At 49.5% G+C, this 21,647-nt stretch overlaps 1 protein-coding gene across 3 annotated transcripts in view; it reads left to right on the forward strand.

Moving 5' to 3' along the window:
• LOC135391893 (extracellular serine/threonine protein CG31145-like) overlaps positions 1 to 21,647 on the forward strand; it is a 110,844-nt gene that overhangs the window by 80,769 nt on the left and 8,428 nt on the right. For all 3 annotated transcript variants that reach the window (XM_064622423.1, XM_064622422.1, XM_064622424.1), the window contains exons 2-7: positions 2,144 to 2,184; positions 12,708 to 13,033; positions 13,723 to 14,012; positions 16,621 to 16,745; positions 17,193 to 17,271; positions 19,302 to 19,394. In XM_064622423.1, coding sequence (XP_064478493.1) covers positions 13,912 to 14,012; positions 16,621 to 16,745; positions 17,193 to 17,271; positions 19,302 to 19,394 — 398 coding nt within the window. In that variant the 5' untranslated portion in view covers positions 2,144 to 2,184; positions 12,708 to 13,033; positions 13,723 to 13,911. The remainder of the gene's footprint in view (positions 1 to 2,143; positions 2,185 to 12,707; positions 13,034 to 13,722; positions 14,013 to 16,620; positions 16,746 to 17,192; positions 17,272 to 19,301; positions 19,395 to 21,647) is intronic.

Raw genomic sequence — 21,647 nt, forward strand, 5'->3', positions numbered from 1 at the left:
AAAGTGTTCAAAGATTTCATGAATTAAGTTATGCAGGCAAAACGCGTAATAACTTCGGCGAAAGATCAAACTCGAATGCAGCTAACCAGCCGCATACTGAATAGAATATTTATTTCACTTGTATACGAAATGTTCATAACATGACCAAACGTGGCCGAACATGAACTATATCTATGGGCTCGTGAGACAGCTTCCGATACTGCCGAAAAATCTTGGACGTGTATGTTACCCGATTGCCGTCCCTTAGAAATAAAACGATGTCATCCGCCTACGCTGATGGTTTAACTTCTCCAGTCCCAGTATATAAGAAATTACGAGGTACGCACTATAAGTGCGGGTAGCTACCTAACTAAGAGATTTAGACCACCGGTTGTGGAATGGGGTCAACCATTCCATTCCAATTCCATTCCGAGGAATGGACGTTTACGATAATTCCATTCCTTTCAATTCCTCGGAAGGAAAAGGTATGGCCAGTTCCCACTCCTGGAATGGCTTGGCAACCCCATTCCATTCCTCGAATTCCATCAATAAAAGAAAAATGACCGCTAACCGTGCTGGATAGCGCAGCAGTGCTAGAGGAGACTGACATTAGCCAGCACGGAAAAAGCACAACGACAAGGTTATTTCATGGCAGAAGGGGGCAGAGACCACCGGGTTGAAACCAAGACTACCACCGGGGAACCCAGACCATTCCATTCCAATTCCATTGCTGCAAAAAAAAAAAAAAGCCTAATTCCATTCCGTCCCTATACGACATTTTCCGCTATTCCATTCCAATTCCATTCCAATTCCATTCCAGGCTTTCATAAATCTGGAATCATTCCGGAATCATTCCAACTCCGCGGAGTGGCAATTCCGCAACCCTGATTTAGAGTATGGATGGATGAGACTAGAGGTGCAAAATTTCCGGAAATTTTGCATCGTTCGAAAAAAAAAAAAACGTTTTTTTTCGAAAAATTAAAAACAATGCAAACAATGGAAACAATGGAAATTGAAAATTTGGAAACAATGGAAATTGGAAATGGAAATTGGAAACAATGGAAACAATGCAAACTGCTGAGATGAAGCATTGCCGGTCAAGCCACAGCATACAATGAGCTAGAAACTTTAGTAGTGTTCACCCTCTATAGGCATAAATGCGGAGCAGAGCATCCCGGGAGGCTGCTGCCTTATACTCAGAGATAGGTAATTGGAAGTTGGAACAACCCGTCCACTCCGACCAGAACTCCGACATTACGGAGACGGAGCACTAAGTTGGTGGTTGTTGGCGGATTAGAGGCACCCGAAGCACTGTTGGCGGATTGGAACGCATCGAAGGCACGAAAATTTACATTTTTGAATTTTATCGCCTGGAAATTTTGGGCAGCTTTTCCGGAGACGAGAAAAAAAAACCCGAAAGAAACTGTTTTTTTTTTTCCAAAATTTTCGTTTTTTTTTTTTTTTTTCGGGGCTTTGCATCTCTAGATGAGACCCGTCACGCGTACATGTCCGTTGTGAAGAGCAACATGGCGGCAGGACCACTGTCTTAAGACACCTGCTCACCAAACAAAAAAAGTCTGTGTACTAAAGTAGGCTGTTACCAGCTGAGTCCCCATGGGGAGCCTGGGATGCATCAGCCGGTTCCTCCTATTCCTAACTGTATTGCGCAACAAAGTGGGGAAACTAGAAACAACAGCAATATGCAATCGATGCAATTCAAAAGAGCTCTTCTGCTTCCTCTGTGTGCGTGCGTGCGTGTGCCTAAATTGATTACCCATTACAAAACTAGCTAACTGCCCGGGTTGCTGGTGAACAGAAATGGATGTAGAGTCGGGGGAAATAGCATATATACATTAGTTGTCTCTTTATCTATCTGTCTTTCTGTATATTTAGATTTAATACATAAACGTCTCCCGTTTCATTTAGAAAATCCCTGCCGCAGTCGCACACCTGTGACATTGAGATTTTCGCGAAGAGCATTATGATGTCACAAATGCATACTTTATGAGAATGCTACAAGACCTGCTGCGATTCGTTTAGGGACGTGCTAGCACAACTGCTGCGGATAAACCAGACCAGTAGATTTACGTTTCGAGTTTGCATAAAACATTCTGCGGCTGCGTATCTTTTTTGATCTTTTCATTTTCTTTTTCTTTTCTTACAGGTACATCTTTACATTGAGAAGACATCTGTGACGTAGCAAGCGTAAGTGCGCATGAATTTGCTCGTACTCTGTCTATAGCATCGTACGCTCTCAGATGGCAAAGGGGAGGCAACTAACTTTTATAATCTCTTTTTGCTCTTTCCTGACATGCTTTTACCCCCGTTTGCACTGGTTTTCCCGGTATAACGCCAGTAAAATGGCACAGTAGGGAACTCCAATATGAGGAGGTCAATAAAATAGCACAATAAAGTGTAAAAACGTAAAAGAATGCAATTTTTAAAATCGAAATCTGAAGCAGAGGCAGGGCAAGAAAGAAGAAGCTTTTCTGAAGTGTAACAAACCGACTGTCCATCTTTCTTATTATACCTTACCTTTCCGTACCCTACCTTCATTAGCCAACAAGACCTAACTCAACCCAACCTAACACACTGCATAGACGACCCTTTGTTTAGAATTCGAAGAAGAAGTTCGAACCCGACGGACGTGTTCCTTTTCTGCTCTCTTCTCTGATTTGATTCTCTCTGATTTGTTATTACTGAATCTGCTGGTCTACTGCTCATTCCAATCCCGTTGGATGGACGTGGGCAGAGGGAGACGCCGCGCATCAAGCGCCAGCGGCGACTCCCGGAGGTCTGCCCAGCCGCTTGGCGCCCGGAGCCGGTCACCGGTTGCCAGGTGCCAGAGCACCGCTCTTGGGAGCGATAACGGGCCGCGGTCATCGACAACGGAGCTTATGCTCGGCCTCGACGGCGCTCCTGACCTGCAGGGCCCAGACAGCGCCTTACGCACGGAAGGCATGCTCGTCGGCGACCTACAAGGTCACCAACAGGGTGAGCCGCCATTTCAAGTCGTCACCCACAAAAAGAATCGCCCAGGGGGCATCCCGGTAGTCTTCAGGTGCAAGAGCGACTCGGATTCCTTCTGGAATGTGAACCCCGATCTTATAGCCCATGACATCCTAACAGCAACTCAGGAGAAAGTGCTCCATCACCGAATCAATAAGCAGGGCACTCTCATCCTTCATGTCTCCTCCGAGCATTCGGCGCGCAGACTGCTCAGCCTGAAGTCGCTCGCGAATATACCTGTCGAACCCCGTATTCCAGCTTCATACACTCGTACCACGGGCAGAATATCGGGTGTTCCCCGCCATTACAGCGAGGACCAGCTATTGGAGTTCTTCAAACCCCGTGGAGTCACCGCCGTTAAAAGAGAAATGGCCTTCTCCCGTGAAAGCGACGGATCTGCCACCGCAATCACGAAGTCTAGCGTCCTCTTGACTTTCCAGCCGGGCCTTATGCTCCCTGCAGAGATTCCCCTTGGGTTCACGTATTACCGCGTTTCGGAGTACATTGACCCTCCTGTTCAGTGCTTCAACTGCCAAAAGCACGGTCACTATGCAAAGGCCTGTCGTGGGCCACAAAGATGTAAAGTGTGCTCTGGCCCACATGACTATAAAGAGTGCACTGCTCGGCGCGAGCCGAAGTGTGCCAACTGTGCCGGACCACATACTGCGACCTTTCGGGCGTGTAAAGTTGCCAAGGCTGCTGCTGCTGCCCATCGTCGACGGGTCCTGAATGGGAAGGCCAGCTCTGCGCCGCCAGACAAGCGACCGTCCCCTGGTTCTGCGGACCACTTCCCGAGCCTTCCTGAGCCTTCCCGAGTCTTCTCAAGCGTTCTGAGGAGTGAACAACCCTTAAGAGAAATAAACCAAGCACCCCGGTCTCACAAGGCTTACGCTTCAGTTGTCAAGTCAACAGCGCCTCCACCTCCTACAGTACCTGGCCCTCGCACGTCCGATGCCGATCGACCCCAAGTATCTGGGCCTTCTGTAGCAGGCTACTCCCAGCTGCCCAAGGGACAGGACACCCACTTTGACGCTATCCTCCCCATGCTCTTCGCTGTGCTGCGCGCCATCGTTCACCAGTTTCCTGCGTCTGCTGGTCTGTCAGCAGTCCAAGTGCTGCTTGCTCTAGAGCCACTGCTCAACAGTTGCCTTCGTGCCCCTGCCACCCATAATGGATAATTGGATGCACCACTCGACGTCAGTGCGCTACGAAACCACGGCCATCTTCCAGTGGAATTCCAGAGGGCTACGGTCGAAGATATCGGACTTCCGCCAGTTCGCATGGCGTCATAAATTCCCTGTCATGTGTATAGCAGAATGTGGACTCTCGCATGACTTTCGACTGTCTAACTATGTTACTCACCTTTCGGAGCCCCATGGTGCACGAAGCCGCGCTGCCATTTCCGTTCGTTCTGACACTCCGGCCATTCAGCGCGACGTGCAGGCGCAAGGCTTCGGCGAGTACGTCTGCTGTTCAGTCCGCCTGGGCTCCCTGGATGTCACATTAATATCTCTATACCTCCCGCCGGCAGTCAACTACAATGTCGATGATCTGGCCGCGCTCCTCGCCAGCCTTCCCCCGCCTTACGTGCTATGCGGCGATTTCAACGCGCATAATGCCATCTGGGGTAGTACCCACACCGATGCAAGAGGAGAGGGGCTCGCAAGCTTCTTTGCAGACCACAGTCTCTGTGTCCTCAACGACGGCTCACCCACGTTTTTCTACGGTGCGTTCCTCTCGTCGTGCCTGGACCTCACTGTCACCTCAGCGTGCTTAGCGCGGCGGCTGGTCTGGTGCGTGGATGCTGACACACTCGGTAGCGACCATCTCCCCGTTTTGATCGGCGTCAGGGGCATTCGTCAACTCGCCACGTCCCATCCTGTCAGGCGAACGGACTGGCAGAAGTACAAGGCGGCCATCGACTCGGTCCCTCTGAACGGCACGCTGGAAGACGAGCGCATTTTCCGGGACACCGTGACCAACGCTGTACAGGCGGCTACGACGGCTTTCCGTATACCTGCGCAGTTCTCTGCGGTGGACAGCGAATACGCTAGACTCCGTGCCCTACGTCGCCGTGCTGAGAGACGAGCCCGTCGAACCCAACTCCCTGCACACCAGCAAGACGCGCGTCGAATCCAGAAGGCCGTCCAGCGCCATTTACGCAAGCTTGCGCGGGACCGCTGGCGAAGTTTTGCGTCCTCTCTCTCCCCCCGCACCCCCATGACCCGGATCTGGAACGTAATGAAGGGACTATCTTCTCCTGTCACGCTCCGGCACCCATTCCGTGCCCTGTCCCTAGCCACCGCACGCACGGAGCTGGATATTGCTACGGAATATTGCGCTCGCCTCGCAGCCGATCCCTCAGCCGACCAACTATCGGCCCGCGGCATTCCAGTTGCTTTGGCGTCGTCCGCGGAGCCGGCTTTGGATCTTCCGTTCTCGTTCCTGGAGATGGACTCTGCGCTGCGGGACTCCCCTCAGCACACATCCCCCGGGCCGGACCGAGTTACCTATAAAGCGCTTCGGAACCTTCCGGATTCAGGTCGTGCTTGCCTCCTGCGGATGCTCAACGCCAGCTGGCAAAGGGGCCACGTCCCTCAAGTCTGGAAGACCGCTATGGTTGTTCCCCTTCTCAAGCCTGGCCAATCACCCCGCAACATTGACTCCTTCCGTCCGATTGCCCTTACTAGCTGCGTGGGCAAGACGTTGGAACGTATGGTGTTCCGCCGCCTGAGTTGGTACCTCGAGACCGTGCGATTCTTCCCCGAAGTAATGCAAGGCTTTCGGCAGGGTCGGTCGGCGATAGATAATGTTATCGACCTAGTGACTGAGACGCAGCAGGCAAGAGCTGAAGATCGCATGACTGGTGCCGTCTTCCTGGACGTAAAGAAAGCGTACGATAGCGTTTTTCATAGCGCCATCATCGCGACACTGCAAGAAAGTGGTATCGGAGGCGCTCCCCTTCTTCGGATCCAGGACTTCCTGAGCGACCGCTTTTTGTTTGTTCGGACCACTGAGGGAGACACTGACCCCCACCCTGTTAGCCGAGGCGTTCCTCAAGGAAGTGTGCTCAGCCCCCTGCTCTTCAATGTCATCATGGCCTCTCTTCCTGCCCTGCTGCCCCACCACACGCGCCTCACGCTATATGCCGACGACATCTGCTTATGGACATCTGCCGCTCGCCGCGACACCATTCAGCATCGACTGCAGGGAGGCTTAAATATTATCGTCGCGTTTCTCGCCGACCGCGGTCTCTCCGTTTCACCCAGCAAGACTGTGGCCATGGTGTTCACTCGTCGATCATTCACGAGGTTCCCGCTCGACATTGAAGGTTCACCACTGCCATTTGTCCCGTACTGCAAGTACCTGGGCGTGGTACTCGACCGTGACCTTTCCTGGTCTCGCCACATTAAGGCTCTTACAACCAAGATCAACAGTTACGTGGCGGTTCTTCGTTGCCTCGCTGGTTTGCGATGGGGCCCATCCTTCTCTGACCTCCGCCGTGTCCACCAATCCCTCGTGCTGGGTTCTCTCCGGTATAGCCTTCCCATCCTGCACGGTATCAGCCGAAGCAGAAATCGAGATCTGCCCTTTAGCCAAGCCAGGAGCCTCCGCGTCTGCTTGGGAGTCCCTTCGACCACCGAGACATACTCTGTCCTAGCCGAGGCACGTGAACCGTCGATCGATGTTCTGCGGGACGGGGCAACCCTCAGTGTTCTCGCACGGTACCTTACGCGGCACCCTCTCCACTACCTTCGCCACGTCGACGAAGACTGCCCAGCCTCTGACTTCGGTCGTGCTCTCGGTCGCCTCAAAGGGTCCGTCCCTGCACAGTTCTCCCTGCCCTTGCACGCCCCTGCGATGTGGACGCTTGCAAGACCCGAGACCTGTGCCACTATTCCCGGCCTCCAGAGGAAGAACGATGTGCCTGTGACAGTAGCCCGCCAGCTCGCGCTCGAGCATCTCAGTTCGGCCTATCCTCTGAGCCGCGCCATCTATACTGATGGATCGGTAGCGAATGCGTCATCTGCAGCGGCCTACTACGTCTCGCAGGAAAACCGTGACCTCGCCCTCCGACTTCCCTACACAGTGTCCTCCACGGATGCGGAGCTGCTCGGACTGCTGGCCGCTCTGCGGTATATCGCTGAATCTGTGCCTGATGCGTGGGTCGTCCTCACAGACAGCAAGGCGTCTTTGGCGCTCCTGTCCACATACCACCCGAGTGTCGTGAGCGATCTGCGTACCATGGTACTTCAGGAGTACGCCCAACTCTCCTCGGTCGGCCACCGTATCTGCCTTCAGTGGGTACCCGGGCATACAGGGCTACACGGCAACACATGTGCTGACGCGGCTGCGAGACGCGCCGCGCTTGATGCGGCCACGCCGGTGCCCCTACTACCGCTCCCGGTGTCTGCGTGCCGCCTGCTTATACGGCGTCTCTGCGGCGACGGCACCCGCCAGTTTCTTGTAGACGCTATCCGACCTAATGCGTTCCTGCAGTCCATCGACCCCTCACTGGAGTTTGTCATCGGCTGCCGCTGTACCCGCGAGGAGGAGACCCTTCTACATCGTCTCCGGCTGAACGTTGCCCTCACCCGTTCACTCCTGTTCAAAATGGGCCGCGTCTCATCTCCCACTTGCCCCTGCTGCGGTGTAGAAGACGATATTTCTCATCAGCTCCTCCACTGTCAGCGTCACCACCATCATCGGGCCGTGCTCTGGCAACATCTCTCAGAGCTTGGGTGCACGGACGGACGGACAGACGTTTCCCTCGCAACACTCCTTGGCCCTGTGCAGCGAGCTAACCAGTGGAGAGTTACAAAAGCGGTGCTCCGCTTTCTGCGTAACACGGGTCTCCTGGGCTCCCTGTGAGCCCTGAGTTTCTCTCTCGGCCCAGTGGGCAGTCACCACAGCGCTCCTCCTTCGAACCTTGTCAACGCCTTGTGATTGTGTGACTGTGTGTGTGACTTTTCAGTTTTAGTTTTGTGTTTTAGTTTGGTTTTTCTTTTCCTTTTCTTTTCTTCTTTTTCTTTCTTCTTTTCCTTTTCTTTTCTTTTTCTTTCTTCTTTTCCTTTTCGTTTCTTCTTTTCCTTTTCTTTCCTTCTTTTTCTTTCTTCTTTTCCTTTTCGTTTCTTCTTTTTCTTTCTTCTTTTCATTTCTTCTCCTTTCCTTTTCCTTTGCTTTCTTCTTCTCCTTTTCTTTTCTTACTTTCCTTTCTTCCCCTTTTCTCCTTCTTTCTTCCCCTTTTCTTTTCTTACTTTTCTTTTCGTCCCCTTTTCTCCTTCTTTCTTCCCCTTTTCTTTTCTTATTTTTCTTTTCGTCCCCTTCCCTTGCCTTTTTGTTTGGAATAGCAAGCCGACCTTCGTCTGGCTGACCTTTCCTTTCTTTTTCTTAATAAACATATTCCCCCCCCCAACCTAACCTAACCTAACTTCTGGAGATATCGTGCGCGCGACTTCACGTCCAAAGGATACTAGCCATAATAACTTTATCAGTACCCTGTAATCAGATGAACAAGAAGCTGCTGTAACATGATGCATAAACTAAGGACCATTATGTACACACTATATGTACGATTATGTACACACAATAGCCATTATGCACTATTATGTACACAGAATATCCATTATGCACGATGCCTTCTTTGGTAAGTAAAGTTAGATGTTTAGTCAAGCTTCCTCTAGGCTTTCTTTTTCTTGAGCCTGAGCTCTATCATCCCACGACGCTGAGCAGTCGCATAACCGTTTCAGGGCAGTTTGTCCCGCAAAGACGTGCATGCCATTGTATTGTGATGAAAGGCAGTGCGGCGTCATAATGGCGAGTAAGTAATGTCAGTAGGAGCCTTCTAAGGAAATGACAATGACGACGCTAATCCGCCAGGGGTTTATAGGGAAAAGTTTAGAATGTTGCGTAGAAAACCTACGTAACTGAACCGTAGAGGAAAGTTGAGTAACATGTCGTTGCAAGGATATGGTTCCAGTTACGGCATCTTCCGAGTCGCATCTGCACACGGTGCTGCTTCCAATGCGCTGTATTTAAACATTTGTGCGGTCGCTATACAGGGTTTTCTTTTTTATTCGTTACAGAATTTTTATAAAGAGAAAAAACAAACAAACTAGCGGAGCACAATAGCTGTCGCTTTAACAGGCGGTTATACGGCCGGGCGAACATCCTGGAGGACAGCGCTTGCAACCACTGGACGACTAATTAGCTAAAATTCATTAATTTTTATTTTGTTTTTTATTTTTTTAATCTCGTGTTAGCACCGCGAAGCAACTGTGGCTATGAGTGGCGTATAGATGTGGACAGACTGAGAGAGGACAGCAGGAAGGAGTGGGGGACATGGGGGTTAATTAGTATGCGTCCTGGGCGGACTTCAGGAGAAACTGTGCCGACATTCGTGTGGAAACTCATCGGAAAACCCAGGGAAAACCTCAGACAGCAGAGCCGGTGCCAGGATTCGAACCCGTGTCACCTCCCAGTCTCGGCGTTGAAAAGCGATCATCCTAACCACTATGCCGCGGGAGCTGGTTCATTAATTAATTTATTAATTAGAGATGTTTTCTGGGAGATGCGATATAGCAGAATTGGAGCCAGTCATTATTCAAATCTACAGTCCTTATCAAACGCCCTGTGAAGCGAACGTACTTTGGGATACAAAATGGTCAAATTTCCTTATGCAAATGAGCCGAAACCAGAACTACACGCTTTTCGAGAGACGTGACCTTCGCCTTATCGGAGTCGGATAGCCTTGCGACACGCGAAACAACGGTAACGCTGCGCCATCTCTTAGTCGAGAGCAGAGTCTTGGGAAGTGCATGCCCTCCGCGTCCTCCTATTGGCCGCCACCGAGGAGGCGGAGCCTCCCTCGCTCTTGGTCAGCAAACCCAAGGATAGTCCAATCAACTCCATCGCTCCAAAGCACGTGACCGTCTCACATGAATTGCCTGTCGCTCTTTCTGCGCTCGAGGAGTGCGTAGTTCTGGTTTCGGGTCCATTGCACCCCGTATAACGTTGAGCTATTTTTCTCGCATAATTACAAAAGCGACTGCCTGCTCTGATGTAATAAGGAGAACAATATCATGAATTGGTTAGCGCTAGGCAAATTGGGGAGCAATTCCTGCTTCTACTCCGCTAGATTGCAATTACATTTTAGTTCCCCGTCCTCAAATTTGCACCTCAACACTGCACGGCAGTACCAGCTCACGTGGCGTATTGGTTAGGATGGTCGCCTTCCACGCTGAGATCGCGGGAGGTGACACGGGTTTGAATCCCGGCACCCGCTGCGTCGTCTCAGGCAGTCTTTCGAGACGAATGTCGGCGCAGTTCCCCCCCCCCCCGAAGTCGGCCCAGGACGCATACTAACACCCCTCTGTACTAGTACACAGCGCATTCGTCATCATCCATGATAAGAGCTCGCTATCTGGCCAACGGACCGACAGACCCACCAGCGCTGTTTACCATTCGCGTTGAGAAGGGATACCATCCAAGCAGCAAAATGTACTGAAAGTCGGGTGCAATAGGGGTGGACGGGTAGGTGGAAGGCCTTTAACGGACTCGTGAAACTAAGGAACATCGATAAGACACATACCGTCCACCCCTATTGCACTCGACTTTCAGTACATTGTGCTGCTTGGGCAGTCGCGTCTATTGAGGCTGTTCCTAATCTTTCGTCGCACCCTTGCTTGAACCAGGCGGATGAACACGAAATTGACAGCCGGATAGCTGATCCAAACCGCGCATTGGTGCGCTGCTCCGCGCGAGAAATATGTAAACCGAAACCGATTAATTATTCAAAAAAAAAGTCACTAAACGTCGACGCGTTTTTTGTTTCTTGGAATATTTTTCGCTGAAAGTCCCGATATGTAAAACAGATGTTCCGTAAGCGTGCGAAGTAAAATTTAAAAGTTAGGACGTTCATTTAATTAGTGAGCCTATGCAAATGAGCCGCTCACTACTCAGTTCATGGCTGATGTCCCAAGGATCTTCAGCAAATAAAAGAGAAGTTCTTCGATGGCGCCACCTGTTTACGAATTATATCAGCCCGGGAGACTTCGTTGAAACACCCTGCATAATACGTAAACTATAATGTAAGCTCATAGAGCTGAAGGGATGAATAGCTGCACGTATGCCTTGCACAGACGCGACAAACATTTGCATTATGGGGTCTGAGACAAACAAATATGGCCTTCTTTCGGCTCCTAGAAAACGCAAGCGTCGCTACATCTCGTCTAGCTCATTTCATGCGTCTCCTTTCTCTCCGGCTGATCTCGTTACTGTCGTGCCGTAGAATGAGCCATAATTTAATCTCTTTATAGCCGAGTATGCTAACAGGGCGAATCAGGTCCCCCAAACTCACCCGGAAAAGCGTGCAACGAAGAAGGCCGCCGCTAGATACCCCACTGTTGCCGTTCCGCGCTTAGTTTCCAAGTTTAGCGGCAAAATGTTTTTGTTGTTTCTGCGAATGAATCTAGTCTTTATATGTCCAAATAAAACGCGTATAACGACTTTCTGTGTCGTGTTTCACTTTTTGGTCCCGTTTTTAAACGTGTTGAGCGATCGGAAGGATCTAGTGCACGGCTGCGTGCATCACATAGCGTACCTGTCGTACCAGGCGCCGCAGGCGCAGTCGTCCATTTCTCCTTCGGTGACTTGGCATGGCTTGGATTGTGCTTCAACTGGATCTTTAGCGCGCTACAATCAAACGCAAGCCAACGTCTGGTAACAATGGGGTATCTATGGGTGGCCTCCGGCATTGCACGCATCGGGATAGGAACAAATACATGGGAAAATGGCGACCTTGGGGGACCTGGGCGAAGCCAAGAACCACGCGGTGAGCCTCAGCGCTGCCGTCCCATATTGGGGGCGACAACTCCGCGCCTCAGCCCCTGCTGTTTACCACTCCTTCCGGTGCTTCCACAACCGTGTTAAAATGTCTGCTTGATGTTAATTAAAATACAATAAAAGCAAAGTCAAGTGAGGCGTACCCTGCAACCTAAAAATTTCGCCAGGCCTATGAGGAGGTCACTGTCTGCAACCTCACCCCCTCGGTCCGCAAAAAAACAGTGTTAGATGTGCAAATAATAATCTGTAGAGAAGCACAACGTCATCTTTTATGATGTCTACTCTAAAGCGTAGCGTATCTATTTGCTCTCTGTGTAGGTGCCGAATACGTAGGACGAAGAGTGTCGTTAGGGTAGGTACCACGCGTTAATTTATTCACATTTTAACTGCTACTTTTTGCTGTGAGGTTACTGTAGAGAAATCGAACTTGTATCTATCGAACGGATTTTTGTTCTGAAAACGGTTATGGTATCAGGTGAGCGAAGGGAACGGAAGTTCTCATTGGGACCCTTCGTAGCTTTTATAATTTAAAAGTTAATTTACGATTTGTAGGTAATTCGACGGTTGAGCAACAGATGGCCAAGAACGTCCGCCGGCCCAGAGATGATAGAAGTGAAAACAGGATGTCTATAGCCCTTATAGTTTTTTTTTTTTTATGAAAAATCTGTATCGAAAAAAAAAGACACCCTGTATATGTAGCAAAAGATTAGAAGACTCAGGGGCAATGTAATAAAATGGCAGTCGCACATGCACAGAGATACTATGGGGCGGAGAGCTGTAGATGATCCCGCAGGTATATATGCAGCATTTGCACATGCTTCACAGTCGTGCTCAGCTGTAGCCTCATAACCGGATATGTTCCCTGCCTTGCGCAGAACCTGCTGGGACCGGCGGCGTTGGAGACAAACTGGTGCTCCGTGACTTGGAGTCGGGGGCCCTGGGGAGCAAGAACCCTGAAGGGGCCCCCTATCGTGTTCTGCTACCCGCTTCGTCCATCACCGCTACTGAGTCGACTTCTTCGTGGAACCCATTTTACCGGTGCTTGTGTCGCGGAGTCAAACTGAAACAGCGCCTCCTTTCGACGATCTTACTTGTTGCCTGTGCTCTAGTCTTCGTCGGCCTCGTCCACAGGTCACGTGGACCCGATGAGATCTTCCTCAGTCACCAGCGGTTCTTCGCTGCTCCGCCGCTTGATCGTCAGGTAAGAACAGTACGTGAACCCCTTCTCTGTCCCCACTTTTTGCCGAAAGCGTCGCAAACTTCTTAGTGTCGCAAATTCTTACATTTACGGTACGAGACAGCGGAGATCTGGACGACGCCAAGTGGTAGGTTGTGGATTCATTTTCTCTGTTTGGGAGTACCTTAAAGGTACTCCAAAGCAGTACAGCTGCAATCTCAGCAAATCATATTCGATAGCATGAGTCATCGGTAGTCTTACGTACGTCACAATTTTCGTCACAATTGCCCTCATATTTTTTTTTTAAATGGGCAACACTGTGTCCAAGTCGTCACCAACTGCGGATTGCTAGTCAAGTGCGGCAGTAAAACTACATTGCACGCGCATAACACTAGATCGAAAACGCAAGAAGTCGGCTACGTAGTCATCATGAGCAGCAAGCTCAAGCAACTCTTCAGCAATAATAATAATAAGCCAGTCGGGAACGTAGATCACAGTTGCTTTAACAAATTGGGGATTATTTCCCACCAGACGTCGCACCTATCCGTATCACCGCATTTTTTCTGGCAAATTAAAAACAAATTAAAAATACTATTCAGCGTTCCCTGCTGCTATTGCTTTTATTCCCAAAAGAGCGCTTCCCGCGCATTTCTTGTGTTTGTGTGCTTCACGTAACAGAAAATGAGTAACTGGGCGATTACTGAAACCAACAGGCCGCGCCGGATCAGGCGAGGTTTGGCCACAAGAAACTCCTCAACAAAGTATCGCACGAGGGAACGTCTGCAAAGTCCCTGCAAGCAGACGACTCCGGCGCGCATCCTCCTGAATCCCTACGGAAAGCCACTTCTAAAACGTCAAAGCCGACGGTCCAGGAGCTAGCACCAGATCTCTTCGAGGACTTGATGGCCCTTGTGCTGAACCCTCGCGTACGTCACAGTGGCGCCCTGCCGAATACGTCGCGGTACAACCCTACCATCGGGCACCTGCTCGACATTGAGATCACGTAAGTGTTTTTTTTTCTTTCTGGTTTGGTATTAAAGTGTATGGTAGTGTTGCGGTACATATGATGAAGTGGTCACACGGCAGCACGAGAGACTAGTGACTTAATGTGGACTCATGGGGCTTCAGCGGGCCGTATAGCTGGCCAGAGCAGAGACAGGACGGTGTTACACGAAATATGCGACGTGCAACAAGGCTACAACGTCGCAACGTACCTGAATATATTGACACGTTGTGTACACCATGAAGACGGAGTCTGGAGGTTTATGTTAGTGTCGTGTGATCAGGTAGGGAACCTACCACAGGATGTAGTTACTTCATATGGACACCGGCTCTGGAGAACAACGCTATTCCAAGTGGGATTGCTGTGCGTACCCGCGAGATTATGCGAGAAATTCAGATCTCAGGAAGAGTCCCTCCCGAGGCTCGTACAGTCCCAGATCGGCGACCAGAACATGATGTCCCATTCAGCTCGGGCATGGTGAAAAAGACGTGTTGGTGACTACCATCGGCGGCAGCACACTAGGTTCCATACATGCTCTGCTCGCGTGCCAAGTGCACACGGAGATCTGGTCGAATGGTCTCAAGGCAACCCGAGCTAGCATAGACTGGGCCACCGAAGGCTAAGTGGCGCCGGGTTCGCACATGCAAGCTAATTTGCCTAACCAGCAAGGCGAACTACTTCTGGTTGTTCCGTGCGACAAAACTGAATATGGTCCTGTCATTGGAAGGCAGATAATACAGGAAACCCCACATGCTGCACAGCGGTTGAAGCGACACACATCGGAGGTCGACCGCGCAGGAAGCATACCGTGAGCCAGCTTCCACTGGAAGCAGGCACGCCGAGCATCTAACCAAGCTCCAGCAGTGATCATGCGCCAGCCACTCTCCAAGAGACCCTGAAAGAAGTCTCGCCCTCTGGGAGATCTGTTAGTCTCACCAAGTGCTGCAAAGAAGCATGTGGTCGTCTTCGCGTTCTTTCATCATGTAGCCCTATACGTTTAACCAACATGCCCTCTTCGTCCTCTGGTTACCGTGTCTTCACACGGAGGACATCCTCACGGAAGATTCTAGTGGAAGGAAAAGCGAAAACACTGTTCACAGGGTCGACGTTCCGTCCCATCCCATGAGTCCAGCATTCACACGGCGCCATTCATAGCAGACGACACCGTCAGCGTCCTTTCCTGTCGTCTGCTACGAAATATCTTGTGGCTGTGTAGCAGGATATTCCCCACGTGACGACACGGCGTTGAGTGCTCACGCTCACGTAACAGCGAAAGCTATGACGTTTTTTGCATTTTCCGCTGTATTCTGGGGAATGCCCTTTCGTGTGAATACAAGGTTACCATCATGATGTCAACCAGCTCGAGTAGGCTGCCCCATGACGACCACAACGGGCCGTGACGGGGCACTTGTAGTTTCGGGCAGGATTAAAGGGACAGAGACACCAGAAGCATCCGTGTATTGTGTATTGTCACCAAGTAAGGAACATAGCTATGAAGGTAGACCCCTTCACGTGTACCCTAACTCAAACCTACATACTGAAGAACAACTCCAACCGAAGGTAGACCCACGGTGGGTAGACCCATGTGTATGGTCATCAAGCAGGAGAAGTACCTATGGTGGTAGCACACTTTGCACAGACTCTAACCATACCTTACATTACAGTCCCACATGTCAGATAAGAACACTCCCTCGGGGAGTTTGCTTTTCGAACAAGCCGAACCAAGCGAACAATCCAAACACGGGAGAGTCGCTGCGGAGGGCAGTACAGTCCTAGCGAGCTGGCTAGAACACTATTTGCCGCTCACCAAGACGAGAAGTCGAGAGCACTCCGTGAGGCCGTATAGTGCTTCATCACGGATGATGTGACTACGAAGCCCTGCCCTGACAGCCAGAAAACTAGTTGCGTCTTCGAAGTCTGGGTCATCGAAGGATGGCCAACAATGACGGATTCAAACTTGGAAAGATTTTCCCCGCAGTTAATAATGCCAGACAACAGTTATAACAACCGCACGGTAGCCCAGGCGACTGTCGTAACCTGCGCCACAGCAAAAGAGAAACATGGCGACGCCTGAAACAGTGCTCGATCGTTCCACACATCCCGCAAGACGGGTAACCATCCGAGCGAGAGATGTGAAAACGGCGCAGTCGTGGCCAAGATGTATCGTCATCAAGAAGGAGAATCGTGGGCAGTCCTCCTCGGTAGTTTAGTCGGTAACGTGTTGGCTTGCTGAGCTCAAGATCGCGGGTTCAATCCCGGCCGGAGACAGTTGCAATGTGGGGAAGTAAACATTTCTTCCAGCGGCGTGCCTCGGAGACTTCCAACGCACGTGAAAAGAACCTCAGGCGGTCGTTGTATTGCAAACTGTAGCACGGGACAAACGCAAGAAATTATCCTCAGTCCTACCTAATTAGTGCAGCATGTCGTCATACTATGTGTTACATCACGTTGCCATTATTATTAGAAGACAAGAGGCTTTGTCTTCGTCAGTGTTTTTGTGATCAACAGTCACCTTCTCAATAAAACTACTTTATCGCTACAGTTTACTCATGCTTCCGCTCATTACAGTCAGTTCATTTTGTTTTTTTGTTTATTTTTTTCCAAAAAGGCCAAACATGACCTTCTGGGAGAAGTTCCAGACAAGCATATCACGTGACTACCTCTACGCTGCCAATTCGGATTTGGTGGACAACTTACTCCGCGACATAGCAACCATGCCAATCGTTCACGTTGGTAAGCATTCGCTCACCCCCCTCAATCCCCCGACCCGTATTCCGTGTGCTTTCAGAGTGAGCGTCTGGCAACCCTGTACCATGCCGCACAGCTACAACCAGCAAAACAAAACCGAAACGAACTTGCGATGCAGGAAGTAATGCCATTAACCCCTGCCTGATAATACCGTTCCTCTTCCCAAAAGATATGTTGCCAACGCGGAACGGCATAAATTTTTTCAAGGTCGCGCGTTATGCGTCGTCTGCCTAGCAATTAGGAGTGGACTCAGTGTTGCCAGGGCACATTCGTATAATTAATCCCCACGAATCCTTATCGCGTCAGTTCTGCCGCTGTGACCGTTGCTTAGCAGAACGGACGACACGCATGGGCTCATCCGCTATGCAGTACTGTGACTAATGATATGTCCTGGGTGATGACTCTAATGGTCCGCATACAACGTGTGCACAGGATTAAAGGAGGGCGGGACGCAGCTGAAATTGCTGATCGACTACGAAAATGGGGGCCAAGCGCTTTTCAAACCTATGAGGTGAGTGAAAACTGGAGTATATCTTTGTACTTGATGTTTGGGTGCCTCTGAAGAAAGAAAAGAAAAGAAAGAAAAAAGAACTGATACTAAAAATCGTCGAATGTCGTCTGTATCTGATATGATAAGACAATTAGAATTAGAACCGCTGCACTATCGACGCAAGATAGCTTCGTCTAAAAGTTCTGTTCTCTCTGTATGGGCAACTTATACATGAATAAAGATTATTGCTCCTCTTGCCTCTCTTTGCACGACTCTACGAGGATAAGTCATGAAATAATGTATCATACTCCTGCCACAAGGGCTGCCTTCAATGGTCATTAAATCAGTCAATTAATTGTTATCAATCATTATAATTATCATAATGATAATCATTAAAATCATCGTAATTAATTACTAATCCTTAAATCAGTGGCCATAAAATTGGAATTGAACATGAATCTCAGTACTTTCGAGCAGAGCCTTAGCAGAGCCATATTTCCTGAGAATGAACCCTCTCCTGCCTAAACGGCAGTTGCCGTCTGCAGTATTTGCAAATAAATAAATAAAATCAATAAAAATGATGGGGAAATAGAAGAAAATCTGCTGGCAGTGGACAACGCTGTGAACGGTTACGTGTATATCTTAATTTAAAAATAAACCGAAGTACTGCAGCATGTACATCAGAAAGAAAAAAAAAGACATTGGAAAAAGCACAATTTAAACGAAAAGGTGCCGTTGCTACTTATTTCCCATAATATATTGAGTGTCATCATCTGTTTCATCTTCCCTCGCATAGGAAGGTTCAACTTTCAGGTTTCACAACCTTATTCAGCCTGTATGCTGCACGTCACGAGATTAAAAATCTGGAGCACGACGTCTTTAAATGTCAACGTTACCCCATCGCTACGTATAAATAACTAATCACTCCACGCCGTGCAAAGTCACAATTTGAGTAGCCAGACACCATGCACTATAGCATCCAGCACTGTGATGCAGGTGTTGACATTCGGGATGACAGAACGATACACTGAACTTTAAACCCTGAAATAACCCTCGCCGGACGACACTTTCACAACATAGCATGTCGACAGAGCCAGACGAGTTTTTTTTTTTTTTTGTTCCCGTCTCACTTCTTCGCATACCAGTGCAAAGACCCGCAAGAGACCCGAGCGCGCACACACAATAATCAAGCGAATCCCCACTAGAGCCTCTTTTGCTCGCCAGTCCGTTTAGCGCGAAACGTGACCAAGTTCCCATCTACGCCATTTTGTTTTTTGTCGCTTCGTGAATGGTACTTCGACACCATGACCCGAGTGCGTGACTCTCTACTATGACAACATTGTTTGGGTTCCCCGCCATAGTTGTCTGCAGCTAAACAACTTCCCGCCTAATTTGGCGTGCAGGCACGTGTCGGCGAAGGAGCGACCGCATAATGAAGCAAGTGGCCGCTAGGGGTCGTTGCATACAATGTGTTTCATTCGCGTGTACGAGGCCCTTCGTAATGGCGCATATATTAGTGAGGTTTCTTCTTCCTTTTGGGAGGGTGGGTGAGGAAAATAGGCGTGGCGATTAATGAGGAGAGTGGTATCGTTCATACGGGTCATTAACTGAATGTTACTCCACCCTGATTGTACGGTAGACGCTCTCAGTGAGTACTTTTAAACGAGTTTGCCGTTTTGGAGCTGTAGCGTAAGAGAACCCTGTGATAAGATAATGATGAGGTATTTGAAATTCAATGTTTTTAATATGAAGGGAATTGCCTCAGGACGAAAACCGCCGATATTTCGAACAGAGACTGTTCTTCTTGTGGGCACCGTCTCCCTCATTGGCATGTTATTTAAAGGGTTAGGTGTGATGTGTTAAAAGTTCGTGCGAATTGTGGGTCAACAGCCCGGGGTGCTCCGGCCTCAGTAAACACTTCTGGATCACTTCAAAAGACTGTTTGTTAGGGTGTAGATTGCTTTGCTGGAATGATGTGGGTTATGGCCTCCTTCTATAGCACGGTTTAACCCGCGAGTGCTTTATGTCACTGTTTTTATTTCCACTTCCAGATTTCCTCGGGATCGCGAGACAGAACCGAATCATTTTTACTTTGTCGACTTCGAGCGACACAACAGTGAGATTGCAACCTTCCATCTGGACCGGTAAGTCTGAAATACGTGTATGTCATTGCGCACAGGCATAAATACTCGTTGGCCATTGAGCACGTAGACACTGCACAATGACTTGCGAGTTGCGAGAGGACAGCCTGCAGTTACAGCACCAACACATTAGCCATTGGTCATTTTGTGCTGAATGGACAGTGCTGGACAAAAGTTTACGGAACATGCTCCTCATTCCTTCCTCAGAGTGACGCGTTAGCAGCGAAAGGGGCCGTACGGACTTACAGACATGTGCCTAGGTAACCCAGTCACCTGTTTATAAGTCCGTATGGTACCATGTCCATCATTGTACGACATGTTACGTGTGCTATAGAGGGTCACTTGGAGAAAGATGACATTTATTTTACTCCGTATTTTTGAGAAACTTCACTCAAAGTCTCAAGACGTGTCCTCACTATTGCTGTGTGATGTATCCAATACCACTGTCCGTCAGCGACACTTTGATAGGGAAGACTGTTGGCTCTGACAGACCTCTGTGGCTTGGGCAACGTAGTGACAGACGAGAGCTCAAGAGCTGTGTGTCGTGTTTCTTCGTTGCTCAAGTCATCATGGATATGATCCACCAGCTTGCCTGCGGCGATATGCCATCTTGGCTCCTGGCCACACTTGTCTCACGACGTGAATTCCCCGGAATTCCAAAGTATCCCTTAGTTCCCATAGTCCTTCTGATATTCCTTCTGGGACCAGTACGACCTCGTATGATCAGACTCACGTTTAAAGGCATCGTCTCGTACTGGCAGCCGTTCCCGTTACAAGCACGGGCCCCTGAGGAACACCGCACCGTCAACGCGCTGTGTGTTCGTGTCCTGTACTCGCACGAGTGCGTGACAGGTTACGTTGGGTAAAGCTTTGCAGAGAATGGCCCGTGCTCGTTTAGACTGGTATTTGGAGAGCGTTCTTTGGGACGTCGTTTCCGTAAAGTCAACGTCCGCAGAGTCTGTCGACGGTGCAGCGTTCTGGACCTTGAGCGTAACGCCGATCCAACGCTTGAAGAGCCGGTGCAAGATCACCGCACCATTGTTTCTTTACATCTGCAAATCATTCGACCGTGTCACTCGCTTTGCTGTCATAAGAGGTCTCCCTTTCGCAGGAATTCGTGGAGCGACGCACTCTTGGATTCAATATTATCTTAAAAATCACACATTTTTTTCTGCAGACCACCGACGGGTCTATCGACAAATTCTCAGTTACGTGTGGGGTGCCGCGAGGTAGCGTTTATAGCACCTTGTTGACATGGCCGGCATTCCAGATATGATTTCTCTATATGTGAAGTTACCTTTACATGCCAATTACATTTGCGTATGGACTTCAGCATCGTACTAGCGCATTCAACAGAGCGGTCTATTACTCATATGACAGAATAAGTCGCCTGTCGAGGGCTGTCGCCTGAGGAGTTAGTGACGGTCCCGTTTCGACGGCGCAGATATGACAGAGCTCTGCCGTACGCCAATCAACAAGGGTAACCTTGAAGTCATATCATTCATAGTGGCGTCCAGTGATCTGCCGAAGTATACGATCCCTGCGGAACAAGATGCTAGGGTACGTGAACGCGTTACGATGTACGCTTGGCCGGTGCGACCTGGGGTCCACCGCAGAAAGATCTTCGGAACGTTCACAGCGTCCTTGGAGTAAGGACGCTACACCACATCCTTCCTGTTCTCCATGGAAGTAGTCGTAACAGTGGAAAGCAGTTGACTAGTATTGCGATTGCGCGGCCTCAAAATCTGCCTATAGATCCCGAAGGCGACGGCGGCAAAAGCTAATCTCGTTGAAGTCGGCGAATTCCCAACACCACTTCTATACGTACAATTGAAGTGCTTGGGATGAAGAAGCTAAAAATAATAATAAAAATAATTCAACTAAGTGTACCACCTGTGCGGCACTTGCAGGCACTGAGCACTTTCCCCAGCGTGCTGCCCGGGAACGAAAGCGGTTGTGTATGTTTGCTTTCGTCCGTAGGCAAGGCCTGAAAGTGCTACTTAGTCCTTAGGTAAACACTTAGTTGCAGCGTTGCTGGTGCGGTGCATTTCGCTTTATTCCACAAACTGGACACCCCTACTTTTGTGTGTGTGTGTGTACCATCCAGTTCAAATCTTAGCAGCAAAGAAGCCACGTATGCATAGTAGCAGGCCCTACTTTTGTGCGACCAACCTTTCTGCATAACGTTTTTCTCTTATTTGTTTTTTTTTTTGCATATTCTCAAATATAAACACGAGCAGCTGTAAGCAATGCTTC

The sequence above is a fragment of the Ornithodoros turicata genome, chromosome 4, assembly GCF_037126465.1.
Source record: "Ornithodoros turicata isolate Travis chromosome 4, ASM3712646v1, whole genome shotgun sequence".
NCBI lineage: Eukaryota > Metazoa > Arthropoda > Arachnida > Ixodida > Argasidae > Ornithodoros > Ornithodoros turicata.